Source organism: Dreissena polymorpha, chromosome 11 (assembly GCF_020536995.1).
Source record: "Dreissena polymorpha isolate Duluth1 chromosome 11, UMN_Dpol_1.0, whole genome shotgun sequence".
Classification (NCBI taxonomy): Eukaryota; Metazoa; Mollusca; class Bivalvia; order Myida; family Dreissenidae; genus Dreissena; species Dreissena polymorpha.
The window spans coordinates 60107135-60126467 of NC_068365.1; the positions used below are offsets into that span (position 1 = coordinate 60107135).

The 19333-nt window shown below is 36.9% G+C and overlaps 1 protein-coding gene across 2 annotated transcripts in view; it reads right to left on the reverse strand.

Moving 5' to 3' along the window:
* Positions 1-19333, reverse strand: part of LOC127849556 (nuclear pore complex protein Nup205-like) — a 94248-nt gene that overhangs the window by 40999 nt on the left and 33916 nt on the right. For both annotated transcript variants that reach the window (XM_052382260.1, XM_052382259.1), the window contains exons 12-17: positions 17783-17899; positions 7037-7175; positions 5203-5396; positions 4175-4357; positions 3449-3709; positions 401-580 (exon numbers count right to left, since the gene is read on the reverse strand). In XM_052382260.1, the coding sequence (XP_052238220.1) occupies positions 401-580; positions 3449-3709; positions 4175-4357; positions 5203-5396; positions 7037-7175; positions 17783-17899 (1074 nt within the window). The remainder of the gene's footprint in view (positions 1-400; positions 581-3448; positions 3710-4174; positions 4358-5202; positions 5397-7036; positions 7176-17782; positions 17900-19333) is intronic.

Here is a 19333-nt window from a genome sequence, read left to right on the forward strand (position 1 = left end):
CTTGTGGCTGTGCCACTCTTGAAAATATTATTTTATATGATCACTCGTGAAATAAAATCGATATTCCATCAAATCCAACAAATATCCTCTATACATTAACACATAAATAACTCCAATAAGCCTAATTCATGGAATACTGGGCTTTATGTATGAGTGTTAACTGTTGTCCCAGATCAGCCTGTGCAATCTACACAAGTTTATCAGGAAATACACTTTCCACTGTTATGGATTTCTTTGTTTTAAGGTATCATATTCAAACAAAAAATTCCAGTTAAGGCGGAAAGTATTGTCCCTTATTAGCCTTTACAAACTGCACAGGCTTAACTAGGACAACATTTAATGCAAAGGCATTAACCCCAATGTCCAAAAACAAGGCTAAAATAAAAATCCCACTTCCTACCATCTGGAAGAGACGGCTATCCCTGAGCATGTGCAGTAGGATGGTGAAGCCAGCAGGTTTGTTAGCGAGCACATGACCGGCAGGTCCATCCACCACCTGATCTACAAAGTGGTCTGCCTGCACGTCGTACTCCTGCAGGAGCTTGTGGAGGATGCCCAGGCATGAGGCTGCAATCTCCCACTGAAACAGGGGGGGGGGGGGTATTTGGGATTAAATAATGGGAAAATGAAGTTAGGTATTAGAAAAACGTTTTTACAGTGGTGAAGAGTACCCCAGACGCCACAATTAGTAGTATGTATCAAGTTTAAACCACACAAAAATTGGACATCTGGGCATAATCGCTTTTGAACAAAGTTAAAAAAAAAAAATACAACATGATGTCATACCAAAATTTGAACATTTTGGCCTGGCCTTTAGTTTCAGAGGGACAGTCTGTAGCAACAATCATTTTACAGGAAGACTAAGATGAAAAGGGGCTTAACTTTTGTACACAAGACAATAAAAATTACATTTCACAAAACTTCATTTGATACAATCCAAGAAAGATGGAATATTGGCCGTCGAAAATTGTAGGAGAACCTTTCTGGCCAAATGTATGTCTGGGGACTGACTAACAGATGAACAAACAGACAAACGGACATACTTCCATATAGATTCCAGTATTAACCCTTTACTTTTTATCGGTGTTATTACAATATCAAATATTGAATGTGACACAATTAGTACTGTTTGTTATGCAAAAAAGCAAGGGCACATAAACAACCTGGATATACATTAAATTTTCCTTACGCATATTAAGCTTTAGAATTTTACAAAGACACTTAAAGCTTTTTAAGATCAAGTTTTTATCTACCACAATGTACGTGTATATTTAATTATTTCTTGTCATGTACCAGTTTGGTGGCCTGCCTTTATATCATTAAGGGGGATGCAATCATCTACTGATATGGAATACAGTTAAGTTCTACCTGACAACTTCATAAAAGTATCACATACTCATACATAAAACCCTTTTATATGTCAAAATACACAATTCGGCTCTATTTGTTAATTTATTAAAACAGTAAAAACAATAGATATGTTTGTCCGAAACACAATGCCCCCTACTGCCCCGCTTTAAAATATAAAAAAAAGTTTTGATAATATCCCTTTAAAAAATATTACTTCCCTTGTGAAAATGATCTGTACCTGCCAAATGATATAAAACAGAAATTATCTCCCTTTAAAGCTAGTTAATTCCTTTGGATTTTGTTTTTATCCTTTGACCTTGAAGGATGACCTTGACCTTTCACCACTCAAAATGTGCAGCTCCATGAGATACACATGCATGCCAAATATCAAGTTGCTGTCTTCAATATTGCAAAAGTAATGGCCAATGTTAAAGTTTTCAGACGGACGCACAGACTGACAGACAGACAGACCTACGGACTGACAGTTCAACTGCTATATCATATGCCACCCTACCGGGGGCATATAAAGCTCAAAAGTACTTAAGTAAGTAACAAAAAACACACCCGAACAACAGACTAAAATTGAACAAATCTGTGACATAGCTTTAAGAAAGTTGCTAAATGCCTATGAAATAAACATCAAACAACAGATGTGTTCGTCAGAAAAACAATGCTCCCTTTTGCGCCGCTTTGAAATAAAATTTCTATTTATCATTTGGCAGGTATAGAAATCATCTCTCTTTAAAGCTTATTACTTCCCTTGCATTTTGTCCAATCCAACCGGAGGGGGGGGGGGGGTGTGTGTGTCTGTAGACAGTCAAAAATGACCAAGTCAGACATCACTGACAACCAAGGCCTGTGGTTTATCAAAGAGATCATACGCAGAGTTCATCATGTATCTATGGACATAGGTCCACAGATATGTAATGAACCCTACCATTGACAAATTAGTACAGGAAAGAAATGATAATTATATCATTAAAAAAAACCTTTGGCAAATCAATCATTTGAGTTATAAACAATCATTTGAGTTATAAATAATCAAAATAAAAAATCTGTACAGTAACTGTGAAAAGAACTTAAATTCTTGGTAAGGAAATATATAATCTGAGATTTATAATTATATAAATTACTTCCCTTGAAAATAATTGTCTCTAACAAATCTCTATTTTTGGTAGCAAATTATTAAAAGCCACTTCCGTGACTGTAGATTCACCAATCAAAATGTGCAGCTCCATGAGATACACATGCATGCCAAATATCAAGTTGCTTTGTTCAATATTGAATAATTATCTCCCTTTTAAGCTTATTACTTCCCTTGGATTTGTATTTTTTACCTTTGACCTTGAAGAATGACCTTGACCTTTTACCACAATGTGTTTGTAAGAAACACAATGCCGCCTACTGCACCAATTTGATTTATTTAACAAAAATTATATAATTTGGCAGGTCAGATAATTATGTCCATTTCAAGCTTATTTCTTCCCTTGGATTTGTCTTTTCGACCCAGTGACCTAGTTTTTGACCCGGCATGACCCATATTCAAACTTGACCTAGATATTTTCTAGATACAATTTCTGACCAAGTTTTGCAAAGATCGGATGAAAACAATTTGAATTAGAGAGCGGACACGAAAAGTGTGACAGACTGACGGATATTGCGAAAACTATATCGTCGCTGTCGTTCTTAAACCTCGTAGCTCCAAAATTTTCAAAATATTTTTTTCGTCTTTTCCGAATATATTAAGTCTGGCGCGTGTTTTGTGCTATATCTTGTAGCTCTACGCTATGCCAATCAGAGCCCTTGAAAAAGCCACGTGACGAAATGTTGTAGAATGATTGTTGGCTTTTTTCCCGGTGAAAAGTCGCAGCGACGCCATTTCACCTATAGGTACGTCGTTTCGTTTGGACAAATTTGACAAAAACGTTTTTATAATTTTTTTTATTTGCAACTACGAGGTTTCCTATCAGGACGAATTGTCGGTTTTTTCTCTCTTCTGAAAAGTTGGCATTTTGTAGCTACGAGGTTTGAGAACGACAGCGACGATATACCCCCTTTTCTTTGAAAGGGGGCATAAAAAACACTCCCAGCCACCAACCTTTTCCCCAGAATTCACATATGCTCGAGTGCCAAACCTCAGCAGCACGTCATCCCGAATGTATGCCAGGTAGGGGTCTATTCCCGGGGATCTAAGTCCCGCCCCGAGAGCAGCAGGTACAGGAGTGTCGGTAAGAACTGTCAAGAACTCAAGGAAGGCTCGTGTCATTGGATACTCTTCATTTCTTGACTCCACCTCTTCCAGTTCCACTTTGAACCCACCAGAACTCTGGCCAAGGCTCGAGGGAATCGTTACCAGGATCTGAAGATGTATTTAAAAAAATTATAACAACACAAAGAGAATAATACGTTAGTGTTGAATACAGATAAGTTTATCAATTAAAAAATCAAATACTCAGTTAGTGCACAGACTTATGGCAAAGGCTTGAGGGATTGTAACCATGATCTGAAAATTATTTAAGAATTTTGTTACAGCACATAGAGAATGCTAGATATGCATTGAATACTGATAAGTTTATTAAGCAAGAAATACAATTCAAATACTAGGTTTGCGTTGAAAACTGATAATTTATTAAGTAAGACTTAGAATTCAAATACTAAGTCAGTTTCAAATACAGATGTCTATTTAGCATGACTTAAACTTGCTTAAGTACCCCCCCCCCCCCTAGTTTGCTGATACATTTTTTTAAGTAAAATAATTATAATAAGGGTTCATAGTCAATTAATTTGGTCTCATTGAATCATAAGAAAAAGAACAGCATCTCACCTGAGAAGCCTCCAAGGTCTGCCAGAGAGTTGCTGCAATCTCAGGAGTCCGTGCCAGGGCTGTGAGAGTACGTAGCAGCACAGACTTCATGTGGGGCGGAACGCTGCAACTCACCAGTCCAAACAGCAGCATCACCACGGACCAGTGCTGGTTCTCACACACCAGGATTCGACAGTTCTCATTCTGAAAGACAGTAGGCTTGTTTGTTTGAAATATTTTGCCATTTTCAACAATATTTCATTCACCACTGTCAGTTAACCCAAACAGACTTTTCCTAGGCAAGCTGAAAAACCAAAACTATTTGCAAATACATTTGCCAGAAACTGACACCTGCCTTACTTGAATTAGAGGTAGGAGGATATGCTTGTGTAAATAATTTTGTCCTTTCATAATAAATGTAATATGCATCAAAAGCAACTAGCTTTGATATGATACTCTAAAGTCTGCCCCCTGGAACAATGTATGTATAAAATTCATGCCCCCCAATTTGCAGAAAAGTCATCTCTGTAACCCTGACCTTGAGATTTATGAGCATATCTACTCTGGAACTGCCTCCTACCTGTTCACAGACTTCAAACCTGTTCACAGACTCCCCTACCTGTTACAGACTCCCCTACCTGTTCACAGACTCCCCTACCTATTACAGACTCCCCTACCTGTTCACAGACTCCCCTACCTGTTCACTGCCTCCCCACCTGTTACAGACTCCCCTACTTATTCACAGACTCTCCTACCTGTTCACAGACTCTCCTACCTGTTCACTGCCTCCCCTACCTGTTACAGACTCCCCTACATGTTCACTGTCTCCTACCTGTTCACAGACTCCCCTACCTATTCACAGACTCTCCTACCTGTTCACAGACTCCCCTACCTGTTCACTGCCTCCTTCCTGTTCACAGACTCCCCTACCTGTTCACAGACACTCCAACCTGTTCACAGACTCCCCTACATGTTCACTGCCTCCTACCTGTTCACAGACTCCCCTACCTATTCACAGACTCTACCTACCTGTTCACAGACTCTCCTACCTGTTCACAGACTCTCCTGACAAGCTCCAGTACAGACTGCAGGCCTTCCAGCTCCTGGGGTGTGATCGCCCGACTGTGCATCCGGTATGACACAGACTGGTCGCCCGAGGTCGGAGTCTCACGGCGCAGGCTGGAGAAGTACTGGTTCAGGGAGGTGAAGATGTGGTCCCAGGAGACTGGGCTTGATGTGTTGCCTGTAATCATGGATAAAACAAAGGCTCAAGACTCACCCACAGGGCATTGAAAAAAAGATAATTTATATCTTAAAAAGATCATGTATATCTTAACAAATATCTTCACAAATTTTCTGTAAAGAACTCATGTGTCCAATCAAATGAAAATCACAACAGGGCAATCCTTGAACAAGAAAATCTCTGAAAGTGATGGGGTCTCCCCAATGTTGAAGTTTGTCAATGAATGGGTTAATAATGTGGAAACAACTCATTATTCAAGAAGCAAATAATTCAGTTAAAACTTGCTGAAGCAGAAAAACATGTCAGAATGCCTATGTCCACCCTGTTATGATTCTGCATATACAATATGAAAATTGTTTGATCAGGACAACCAAAAAGTATATGCATGTCAACCTAATAGGGGTGATGCGTATGAATTGTCTTAAATACGGTCATTAGATTTCAAGATCAAATGCTTAAAATAATTATTATTTAAAATGCAACTTTTAACTAAAAAATCAATGGAGCGGAACCACTTCTTAATACATGTATGTGCATGCAAATCCTAAAAGACAGAGCACCTTAACTTTCATTAAATTCAGATAATTAATTCCACTGATTTTGTCTTAAAACAAAATCCATTAGAAAATGACACATTCATTATCAAAGGGCAATAATTCCCTTTAATACAATTAGACCAAAACACACTGACAAGGATCCAAATGTTCACCCTCAATGGATGCTGCTTATAAAGTTTCATGAAACTCAGATCATATATGACTGAGATCTCGTGCTGAAATCAAAAGTGACAAATATAATCAAAGGGAAATAACTCCCTGAAAATCATTTGACCGGAACAACCGGACATGGAACCAAACGTTCACGTATATCAAGTTTCATCGAATTCTGATCCTAAGTGTTGAAAAGTGTGACGGATATAAAGGATAAATTATATATGCGCTAAAAAATGACTGCTTCAAAATTTTGTTTGACGCCTCAAAATTTCTGACCAGGGGTCATTTGAATTCTGGATTTTAAATCTAATGACATCCCTGAGCTTGCTAGACCAGTTAATGCTTTTTGCTCACTGGGAAAAAATAGCGCTTAAAAACAATGAAAACGGAAATTTTTTCATTGTGAAATCTTTAGATTTGGAATTTTGAGTCAGTTTCATTTCTCATTGTACTACTTCACTTGCAGATAATGCCCTTTGGAACAAAATTGACACAACTTTCATTCCTTTTGGGAAGTTTTCTGAAAATGGGAACTTTTTCCTTAATTGAGGAAGTGCCTTTAACAGGTACTTTATAAAGAAGGAAAAAACAAGAAATGTGTCCACACGACACGGATGCCCCAAACTGTAACTTTGTCACTACCCAGTGACCTAGTTTTTGACCCGACATGACCCATATTCGAACTTGACCTAGATATTGTCTAGATACAACTTCTGACCAAGTTTGGTAAAGATTGGATGAAAACTATTTGAATTAGAGAGCGGACACAAAAAGTGTGACAGACTGACAGACTGACCAACGGACAGTGCGAAAACTATATACCCCCTTTTCTTCGAAAGGGGGCATAAAAATGCTAGGGCCTGTTAACCTACTGTTTATGTTGAGAGGGTTATGCAGTAAGTATCAAATATTAATCAATCACCCTACCGTTCATCTTGAGCAGGTTATAGCAGTGCTGGGCACTCTGTGTGGTGGAGGCCAACCCTGTCAGCATCTTGATGTACGGCACATACAGAGTTGCTGGCAGCAGGTCCCCTGCCATCCTCACGAACTTGTACAACGCAACCTGAAAACAAATAGGTGAAATCATAAAGGAAGTCGCATTCTTGGAAAGCTTACAAAAGTGTCGCCCCTTCAATCCGTACAGGATAATCAGGGACCACACTTTCTGCTTTTATAAAATTTCTTGTTAAAAAGAAGTCTCTTCAAAGCAAAAATCCAGTCATGGCCAAACAGTGTCGTTCCTGATAAGCTTGTGCAGTCCGCAAGACTAGACTTAATGCATGTGCCCAAAGTGTCTTTCCAGATTAGCCTGTGCAGACTTAATCAAGGACGACACTTACCTTTTTATGGAACTTTTTTTTAAAGAAGTCTCTTATGAGCGAACCTGTACAGGCTAAACAGAGATGAAACTTTACTCACATGCACTAAGCCAAGTTTTCTCAGTACAAGGCTCAACAACTTTTAACTATTGCCTCTGATACAGAACAAAAGAAAACAAGAGCACCGCATAACCGGTGCCAACGCTCTGCTGCGAAAGCATGTCAGAATTTTTGTTGTTGTTTTTTTAGAGGTCACAGGAAATTCGGACCTCAATGCTTAACGCTCTAAAGAAACAACAGCAACAGACTGAAGGATGACTTACAAACACTCAGAGAAGCTGTGAATTGTCTTTGTGATAAGAGCAAGAAAGAAATAGAGTTCATAGCCAGCTGAAAATGTCTGGATAAATACAAGAGTCTGAGTCATATCTGAAGGACAACACTGTAAAGCTTGCGAGTTCAATCATATTTCAAGCAAACACTGACATTGAGCAGTACCTGTCTAAACAGTCGAGTCTAGGAAGGATTTTAGACAGCATGCAGTCTCTAACACTCAAAATGAATCCAAACCAGCAGTTAACTGTGAAGAGACCATCAGAGCAGTGTTTTTTTTTGCCCAAAATTACCGCCGATAATCGGCTGCTTCCCAATTGCAAAAAATGACGTTTTTTTCCCAAAAATCTGACCAAAATTTCCCAAAAAATGACCAAATTTTTCCAATCAAGCCAATAAGATTACAATGTCATTTAGCGTTTATTTCGTAAAACGAGTGCCTATCGAGCTTGTCGAGTCTTCGCCGAATGACAACTGACTTGCGAATGTTCGCGAATGTAGCCGAATACGATTTTACGTTGCTATCCACACATCTCTCTCTATATTGCAGAGGATACCCACGATAGTCGATGTTTCCCGATTGTTAACGCCTGTTTTTACACACGTCCAAGATGGCGGCAAGCAGACGAGAAGTTTGCGATGAGCAGCGAAAATGATAAATAACAATAAAATTAACAGCAGGTATCACATGGTTATTAGGAGATAATTTAATGTGTGTGTTAATTAACGCAAAATACTATGTTTGAGATGAACAACAACAAATATTTATTAGAAATGTTCACAGTGAATGTGCGTCACTGAAATCTGTGTTGGGAAATTGGATTTCACAAAGTTAAAGCATTTAAGACGAGAACCGTTCGAAAATGGAAAGAGACAAACATGATTTGATTTATATGTTAGTGGATCTGTGTATATTCAGATTCATATTCTGATTTATTATGTTTGTCACGCTGTATAGTTTGGTGAAAAAGCATTGAACTGAGGATGTCAATTGTGCAAGAAATTAAAAGGTAAACAAATGAAATGTATTATTTTAGCTCCATTTAATACAACATTAACACAGCAAGAACACAAAAGTGTGTTTGTTAATATTTGTTAATGTCTTCACCATATCATATTTTACTTTAAAAAACATCCTGAATTAAATTCATACTCTTAAAGAGATTATGATTATATCATAATGGTACATGTATATTGAAGAATCTATAGATTATTGCAAGTTTAATATGCATGTGGAAGGATATTAACTAAACGTTGTAAGAAGACATAAAAGCAACACTTTATAATATAACAAGGGACAAAATTGTCACAAAACCAGGTTTTCATTGTGAAAAAAAAATCTGATAAAGGGAGAAAACTCAAACTGAACTTTTGAAATGACCAAAAAAAATTAACCCCCTTTGTAAGTTTTTTTTTTTTTTTAAATCTATTTTTAGTCGTGGCGACCTTGACATTGGAGATATTGACGTGATTCTTTCGTGGGACACACCGTCCCATGATGGTGAACAAATGTGCCAAATGATTTTAAAATCTCACAATGAATGACATAGTTATGGCCAAGACAAGCTTATTTATGGCCATTTTTGACCTTTGAACTCAAAGTGTGACCTTGACCTTGGAGATATAGACGTTATTATTTCGCGCGACACACCGTCCAATGATGGTGAACAAATGTGCCAAATGATTTTAAAATCTGACGATGAACGACATAGTTATGGCTCGGACAAGCTCATTTATGGCCATTTTTGACCTTTGAACTCAAAGTGTGACCTTGACCTTGGAGATATCGACGTAATTATTTTGCGCGACACACCGTCCAATGATGGTGAACAAATGTGCCAAATGATTTTAAAATATGACAATGAACGACATAGTTATGGCCCGGACAAGCTTATTCCGCCAGCCCGCCAGCCAGCCAGCCAGCCCGCCAGCCAGCCCGCCCGCATTCGCCAATCTAATAACCAGTTTTTTCCTTCGGAAAACCTGGTTAAAAATGCTGTCAAACATGAACTTAGCAATTTTTATTCTGTTTTTAAAATCATATTTATAATGTTTCCCAATTTCATGGTTTATCGCGCTAATTTTCCCAATCCAAATGCCACAGGCTGTAACAAAAAAAAGCAAACAAACTCACTGCAGAGTATATTGTAAGAATACCAAGTGACATATGTCAGACCTTCCAAATCATAGGCATTTGCAGTCTGCCTAGTGGCCAGGTCATTGTTGCAGATTACCAAAACAAAAAAGTGAAGCTGTTGGACCAGCAGTACAATGTGTCCAGTAACTGTAATGTGTCCTTTTCAAGTGGTCCATTTGACATTTCCCAAATCACATCCAGTGAGGTGGCTGTAACTTTCAATAAAGACGTTCAGTTTATCTCTGTGAGCAATGGGCAGCTGGTGAATGGGAGGAAGTTTTCATTACCGCATGCAGCTTATGGTATTGCCGACCATATATATATTGTATATCACCTCTGGCACTGCCCTGTACCACTACACTCTCACTGGAACACTCCAAAAAAAGTTGTATGAGGATGCAGGCGACTCTAATAGAGGTAACTTCTTAATTTTCCATAAACACAATAAAAACCTTATCTTTGTTGTTGATTTAAAAAATTATTTGATAATACTTTTGAACAGTTTTGAAATAATAGTTGAAGAAAAAAAAAAAAAGAGCAGTAGTGTTTATGCATATATTATAAATCTGATCTACTAATATATCACATGTTCTATGTTCTTCAGTGTGGAAATGTGCATTGAGTCCTGCTGGGGACCGTATCTATGTCACAAACTATCTGCAGCACAAGCTCCTCACTCTTGCAACAGATGGGACCCTGATAGCCATCTTCATGGACCCTTAACTACAAAAACCATATGGTTTACATGTCACACCTGCAGAACAAGTGTTTGTCTGCGGACACAGCTCTCATACTGTCATACAGATTGATTGTGAGGGGAGAAAGAAACTGGCCACTTTGGCTTCACAGAAAGATGTCTTGAGCCTACCAGCGTCTGTCTGCTGCAACACCAACACTCACCAGATGATTGTGGGACTAACTACTAACATTAAAATAATTGCTATGGACTTGCAATAGCCATTCCTGTGTAAAAAAATGATGCAAATACGTTTATAAATGTATTTTCCTTTTTTTTTTCTTTCAATAGCTTTTATGTTATCAAGGTTTTTTATCTAGGTCATGTTATTAACAAGTAATTAAACTTTATTTTGAAAATGAATTGTTTCAATGTCTTGAGATTACATCTTTTAAAACAAGCATGTATGACAACTGTCTACAATGTTGATGTTGATAAGTTCTTTATTCTGGCTTCATGTAATGTTTAAATGCATATTTTATGTTAAGTTATTATGAAGATGTTTTGAAATTTATTTATATATCAATTTTGATGTTTTTCATGATCTATTAGCAATTATTGAGGATAAATATGTTGATGTCATTTATGCTTTCTTTGTCCCCTACCGGTAAAACCGAAGGGGACTTATGATTTGCGCTCCGTGTGTCAGTCTGTCAGTCAGTCAGTCTGTCAGTCTGTCCGTCACACTTTTCTGGATCCTGCGATAACTTTAAAAGTTCTTCATATTTTTTCATAAAACATGGACAGATGGCTGTATGGAGATTATGCATGTCAATTCATTTTGTTCCTACATCAAAAATTGTGGTTGCTATGGCAACAAAAAACAAGAGCACCGCCTTGGGGGTGCAGACCGCTCATCTATTTTCTTTTTAAAGGTGAAGGGACTCTCAATTTAAGTCACAAAGGAGGGAGGGGTGGAGTGAAGAGGGGTGTATAGTGTGGGGGTGTGGACATTTATTACATTATCTTCCAAAAATGCGGGGAAAAAATGCGAAAAAATGGGGGGGGGGATTCTTGGGTGCGATGGTTGGACAGTATTTCAAAAATAAAATAATAAAAATAAATATTTGTGTTTTTTAACCGTTTAAAAATTAATAATTTTGGGGTGGTGGGGTGGGGGGGGGGGGGGGGTGTATAGTGCGAGGGTGTGGTGGTCATTTGTGAGGTGAGTTGTGAGATGATCTTTAAAAAAAAATTTAGAGGGGGGGGGAAGTATCAATCAAATCTAATTATAAATAAAGAAGTTATGGCAATTTTAGCAAAATTTAATAATTTTACCATGAGAGTCAAGGTCATTCAAAAGTCAAGGTAAAATTCAACTTGCCAGGTACAGTAACCTCATGATAGCATGAAAGTATTTGAAGTTTGAAAGCAATAGCCTTGATACTTTAGAAGTAAAGTGGATCGAAACACAAAATTTAACCATATGTTCAAAGTTACTAAGTCAAAAAAGGGCCATAATTCCGTAAAAATGACAACCAGAGTTATGCAACTTGTCCTTTTACTGTACCCTTATGATAGTTTGCGAGTGTTCCAAGTATGAAAGCAATATTTATGATACTTTAGGGGTAAAGTGGACCAAAACACCAAACTTAACCAAATTTTCAATTTTCTAAATATAAAGGGCCCATAATTCCGTCCAAATGCCAGTCAGAGTTACATAACTATGCCTGCACAGTCCCCTTATGATAGTTAATAAGTGTTGCAAGTATGAAAGCAATAGCTTTGATACTGTAGGAATAAAGTGGACCTAAACACAAAACTTAACCAAATTTTCAATTTTCTAAGTATAAAAAGGGCACATAATTCTGTCAAAATGCCAGTCAGAGTTACATAACTTTGCCTGCACAGTCCCCTTATGATAGTTAGTAAGTGTTGCAAGTATAAAAGCAATAGCTTTGATACTTGAGGAATAAAATGGACCTAAACACAAAACCTAACCAAAATTTTCAATTTTCTAAGTATAAAAAGGGCACATAATTCTGTCAAAATGCACGCCAGAGTTATCTAACTTTGCCTGCCCAGTCCCCTCATGATAGTAAGTAAGTGTACCAAGTTTTAATGCAATAGCATTGATACTTTCTGAAAAAAGTGGACCTAAACGCAAAACTTAACCAAAATTTTCAATTTTCTAAGTATAAAAAGGGCACATAATTCAGTCAAAATGCATGCCCGAGTTATCTAACTTTGCCTGCCCAGTCCCCTCATGATAGTAAGTAAGTGTACCAAGTTTGAATGCAATAGCATTGATACTTTCTGAGAAAAGTGGACCTAAAAGCAAAACTTAACCGGACGCCGACGCCAAGGTGATGACAATAGCTCATAATTTTTTTTCAAAAAATAGATGAGCTAAAAAATGATGTCAAGATGTTTACAAATGTATTGTTCTTTTTTTTCTTTTAATGGCTTTTTATGTTATCAAGGTTTTTATCTAGGTCAGGAAAAACATTTTTTGTTATTTATAGTAATTAAACTTTATTTTGAAAATGAATTGTTTCAATGTCTAAGATTACATCATTTAAAACAAGCATGCGGAAGGCAATCCTCAAATGTCATACAGGTGGATATTGAGGGGGGACAGAAACTAGCCAATCTGGCTTCACAGATAAATGGAGTGAGGTACCTAGTGTCTGTCTGCTACACCATCAACGCTGACCAGATCATTGTGGGACTAGCTAGTAACAGTAAAATCATTGTTATGGACTTAAAATAGCTATTCCACTGTTATGTTCATATAAACACGTTTATAAATGTTATTTCCATCTTTTTAACAGATTATTACGTAATAGCAGTTTATCACTAGGTTAGGACAAAATTGTTAATATTATTGGTTCATTCAGTTCATCTTTGATTATAAACTAGAAATTAAACATTATTTTGAAAATAAGTAGGTTTAATGCTCTCAATATTGCACCATTCAAAACAAGAATGTACGACAACTATCTATAATGTTGATGCTTATAAATTCTTCATTATGTCTTCATGTCATATTTTAATATATGGTTTTAAATGTTTTATCGTAAGTAACTATTGTATCCATTTTCACTAATTGCTCTACAGTGCCATTATCCTGGATCCAGGCTTTTTCCGCTCCATTTTGGGAAAATGCCACACTGGAATTTTGGGAATTTCGCGTCGTGAAAACCCCCATTTTGGGAAAAAAATTAATCGCAAAATTGGCTCAATTGGGAAAAATGTTTGCATGTAAATAGTGTTTCTTATATTTCAAAGAAGCCGTTAACTGGTAAATAACGACTATTTGGATAACTTATTATTTAAATTTTACAAAATATTATGAACATGTGTGACAAGTGCAGGTTTTTTAATCTGTATTTGGGGAAAAGGCTTGGCTTTTTTTTTAGGTGAAAAAAATCGCGCGAAGCGCCGGATTTTGAGGGAAATAAGGAAAGTCTTAAATAATCATTAACATATTTTACAGTTTTTAAAGCAAATTATTCAAGGCAACAGATAACTTAATTATGCAATGCTTTCTATTTTCTACACCGGATCAGGTCAACTCATATATTTAAAGGGTAAAAAAAAAAAAAAAAAAAAAAATTTTTTTTTTTTTAAATTGGGATTTTTTTTTTCATTTGGGAAAAAAACAACCAGATTTGCATTGTGAATGGGGCCGAATTTCGGACCCGTGGCATTGGGCGGAAAAAGCCTGGGATCAGTCATAGGGACCATGAATAAAAACAGATGAAAGTATTGAAATACAAGCGCTAAATGGAATGTAAAAACTTTAACAACAATGCCCTATTAAATGTTAAAAAATCCTTGTTAATTAATGGTCATAGGTATAACAGGTCCTATTGTTTTGAAGAATATTTATCTCATTTCAGAACATACTAAGCTTTGTCTCAGTCACCGTCTTTTGTTCTCATCAATAATTTACTGGCTGGATTTCAATTATTTATGTCAGGAATGTCCCTTGTATTGTCATTTTATAAATTTTAAGTTCATTTGAATATCTGAATATTTGATAAACTGGGGTTTCCCTGGCAACATAAACTGTTTAAACATATCAGCAAAACTTTCAAAATCATCTAGTCAGACACAGCTGGTTGATTTCACAATAAATAACTGAAATTTAATTTTCATCACAGAATTGTGTGATCTTGAATCAAATTTCTTTACATTATTTCCATTAATTAAGCAAAAGGGCTTTGATGGATTTTAGAGCAATTACATGAATGCACATTCATTAACTCTTTCAGTGCGGGAACCGAATTTTGAAGGCCTTTGCAAACAGTTTGGATCCAGATGAGACGCCACAAAACGTGGCGTCTCATCTGGATCCAAACTGTTTGCTATTCTGATAGTATTCTTTTAAAAAAAATCAAAGAAAATGCTAATTTAAGAAATTCAGCAGACGACATTTTAGCAGACGACAAATTTCCCAGCATGCAAAGAGTTAATTAATGAACACTTGACTTGGCATTATCATTGTTGACCCAACTTGACCTAGATTCAAACATGCCTTTCAAATTGTTAAAATAAACTAATCAAGTTTTATCAAGACTGAGTTATACATTTTGCCTCTATAGGGGTCACAAGTTTATATAAGATTAGACATGATGATCTAGTTTTTGGACGCATGTGACCAAGATTGAAACACAGCCTAAATGTTCTCAACGTTGACATTCTGACTGAGTTACATCAGGCTTGAGTCACAAATCAGAGACCAACAAATCCATTGCCCAGAGCCCGGGGGCAACAGAATTTGTATCGGGCTACTGACTTTTTCAAGCTCACGCCCGCCAGGCTACCATAAATCTATAAGGGCGGTTTATTGACAGACATATGTAGAACAAGACAGTTACCAAGCAATATATGCCCCCTACCAGCTCCACCATTGTCAGAAATTCCACCATTGTCAGAATTATTTTTTATATATTTGTTGCCATAGAAACCAGAATTTTGACATTGGAACAAAATGAAATGATGTGCATGATGTCCATATTGCCATCTATTAATGTTCCAAGTTTCATGAAAAAATATGAAGAACTTTAAGTTATCGCAGGAACCAGATAACCACCATTTTCAGCAGTATTTCTAGTCTATTTGTTGCCATAGCAACCAGAATTTTTGACGTAGGAACAAAATGAAATGACGTGCATAATCTCCAAATTGCCAACTATCCATGTTTCAAGTTTCATGAAAAAATATGAAGAATATGAAACCGGTAGGGGACAATAAACACGCTGACCTTGTGTTTGTACACTGTGTATTGCTTATAATCCGATAAAAAAGTGCCATCAATTATCTAATCAGTCGTCCATCACTTGCTGTAATGTCGATTGTAAATAGTAACAGTGTACTTTAATCATCCAATCAAAATCAACATTTGTGGTCTGCTTATAATATAATGAGTCCATTGGATAGTTTGCGCATGTGATGTAACATCATTTCGCAATTTGGAATTCTCTGTTTTAACCGCAACAATGAGTAATAGCGACAACGTTTTTGATGTCGTTAAATATCAAAGGACGCTGAACATTAAAGAAGTCAAAACAATAACGTTTTCTTCATAACGGAAACGAAACCAAAAATGAATATTAATAACACTGGTGTGAAGGCGGTTAACACCTGCTAATTAGTTTGCATTGTCAATTAATAATTGGATTAAAGGAGTGACTGTTAATAGTTAAGGTAAGTTTGATTTCAAATGAGACAAACAGTGTTTTAATCATTTGATCGAGTTGTGTATAGTATGCACCAATTTTGTTTCTTTTATTATAATGTATTAAATTAGTTTTGAAGGTGAAATGTGATGTGACTGGATTAATATTAAGTGATTTATGACCACTGTGTGATACTGTTGATAAGTGATTTGTTATGTCTACTGCATGTCACATCAGACTACTTGTTGTATTATGTGTATGTAAATGAATAAATAAAACTAGAGCTTTGTCACAAACGTGACATATAACCCCACGTGCCGCATTGACACATCGACTATTTTGCATGCTGTCTTCACAAAACAAGCGATTCTAATTTATGGCGATTTTTAATAATTTTTATGCCATTATCATTTATGCCATTATCATTTATGGCCATTTCGACCTTTGAACTCTTTAATTCTTTCGCATGACAAGCCGTTCAATTACTGTGAAGAAAATTAATGTACAGAATCATTTTAAAATCTCACAATATATGACATAGTTATGGCCCTGACAAGCTCATTTATGGCCATTTTTACTTTTGAACTCAAAGTGTGACCTTGACCTTGGAGATATTGACGAAATTCTTTCACGCGACACACCGTCCAATTATGTTGAACAAATGTGCCAAATGAAAAAATGTGTTTTCTAGAGTGGTAGCAAGGTTTTTCTAAGATATGACCTGGTGACCTAGTTTTGGATGCACATGAACAAGATTCAAACTTAACATTAAGATTAACATTTTGACCATCAACTTGGATGGAAAATGTGGCCTCTAGAGTGGCAACAAGCTTAAAGTTGACAACTGAACAATGCCAAACATAGGGTAATCTAAAAGCAGTTTGTGCTCTGGTAAGCTAAAAAGCACAAAAACAACATGAAAAACATACAATTACATCATTTTCCTGCAGATGTTTGCTGAATCAAACATGGTGAAAATAAAGATAAGTTTATCCCACATACTGATTCATGAATGTCGCATTGAAGAAGGAATCATCACTTCCAATTCAAGACTAACAGTTTGTCAATGGCTGCCCATTATGTCATGGTCAAAACTGCTTGTACACATTAGTTCTCTTAACAAATGTAGGGCCATACCAAAACATTTAGCAAAATAAATTGTCTGTATTGTCTGTGGTGTCCTAGACCATGAATAGACAAGTGAAAATCTGACAGAATGCACTGTGTCATTCCTTTGCAGATAAGTGGCGTAAAGCTTTTGAAAATATGCAAGTTGGCTATACAATATTTTGACCTCTGAGTTATTTGCTAGTGGGCCTTTTTTCCCCTCACTGCAGGCTCACCTGTCTCTGAATGGGCCTGTGTCAGAAAAGCTTGCTCTGGGAAAATGGGGCTTAATGCATGTGCATAAAGTGTTGTCTAAGATTAGCCTGTGCTGTCCGCACAGGCTTATTCAAGTCAACACTTTCCACATATTGGGATGTGGGCCTCTTGTAATTTCCCTCCCTGCTGACTTACCTGTCTCTGAGGGGGTCTGTGGTGGAAGGACTCATGCTGACTGAGGGGCTCCGGGGGACACCAGAAGTCAAGGGCCAGGTCCAGATGTAGGGGATCCTTCTCATACAGGGAGCAGATCTAAAAATGAGCAGAAATTCATGAGTTATGAAATGCCGTGTTCTGAGATGACGATGGGGCTTAATTCATGTCCATAAAGTGTCGACCCAGATAAGCCTGTGCCACCTTCAAAGGCTAATCAGAGATGACAATTTACACTTTTATGGAATATTTTGTTAAAAGTCTCTTCTAAACAAAAATCAAGTTTAGGCAGAGATTGTTGTCCCTGATTAGCCTTGTGCAGACTGCTTATCTAAGACCACACTTTACACACAAGCATTAAGCACACTTTTCTCTGAACTAGGCTCAATTTATATGGCAAACCAGGCCCTGTGTTCACAATACTTTCCGACTTTCGATATCAGCCGCCTTTAACATCGGTTTAAATATTTGACACCAATATTTCAAAAATGATTAACAAACTGATTTTTTGGCACCCTAATTGCAAGCTATATTAAACAAGAGCTTTGTCACAGACGTGACGAATACCCGCACATGCCGCATTGACACAGAATATTTTGCACATTGTCTTCACAAAAAACAGCGGAAACCATGCTCAATCTTTAAAACACACTAAGTGACCCAGTGATCTAGTTTTTGGCCCGGCATGGCCCATGTTCATACTTGGCGTAGAGATCATCTAGATAAAACTTCTGACCAAGTTTGGAGAAGATATTGGATGAAAACTACTTGAAATAGAGAGCGGACAACATGCTGAATGTTTAAAACGCAGTAAGAGATCCCGTTGCCTACTTTTTTACCTGGCATGACCCATATTTAAATTTGACCTAGACACATCTTCTGACCAAGTTTGGTGAAGATCGGATGAAAACTACTTGAATTAGAGAGCTGACACCATACTCAATGTTTAAAACGCACTAAGTGACCCCGTGACCCAGTTTTTTACCTGCCATGACCCATGTTCGAACTTGGCCTAGACATCATCTACATACAAACTGACCAAGTTTGGTGAAGCTCTGATGAAAACAACTTATATATTAGAGAGCGGACACAATGTTCAATGTTTAAAACGCACTAAGTGACCCCATGACCTAGTTTTTAACCCGGCATGACCCATATTCGAACTTGAACTAGACATCATCTAGATACAACATCTGACCAAGTTTGGTGAAGATCGGATGAAAACATCTTGAATTAGAGAGCGGACACTTAATATGGACCGACAGACAGACTGACAGAGAGACCGACAGACAAGTTCACTCCTATATAGCCCCCTAAACTTTGTTTGTGGGGGTTTAAGGACTGTTCTTAAAATAAAAATTATCAATGCCACTAAGTTTAAATTAAATCATGAAAAAGTGGCAAAAGCCAAATATTTTTCAATGAGAACCCAGTTTGATTAAAAACACAAAACCCCAGGAAAAAGGTAAAAAAAACTAATATTAATTTGTGTCTTTTTATAGCAAGCTACATTGAACTATTATCATTAAAATT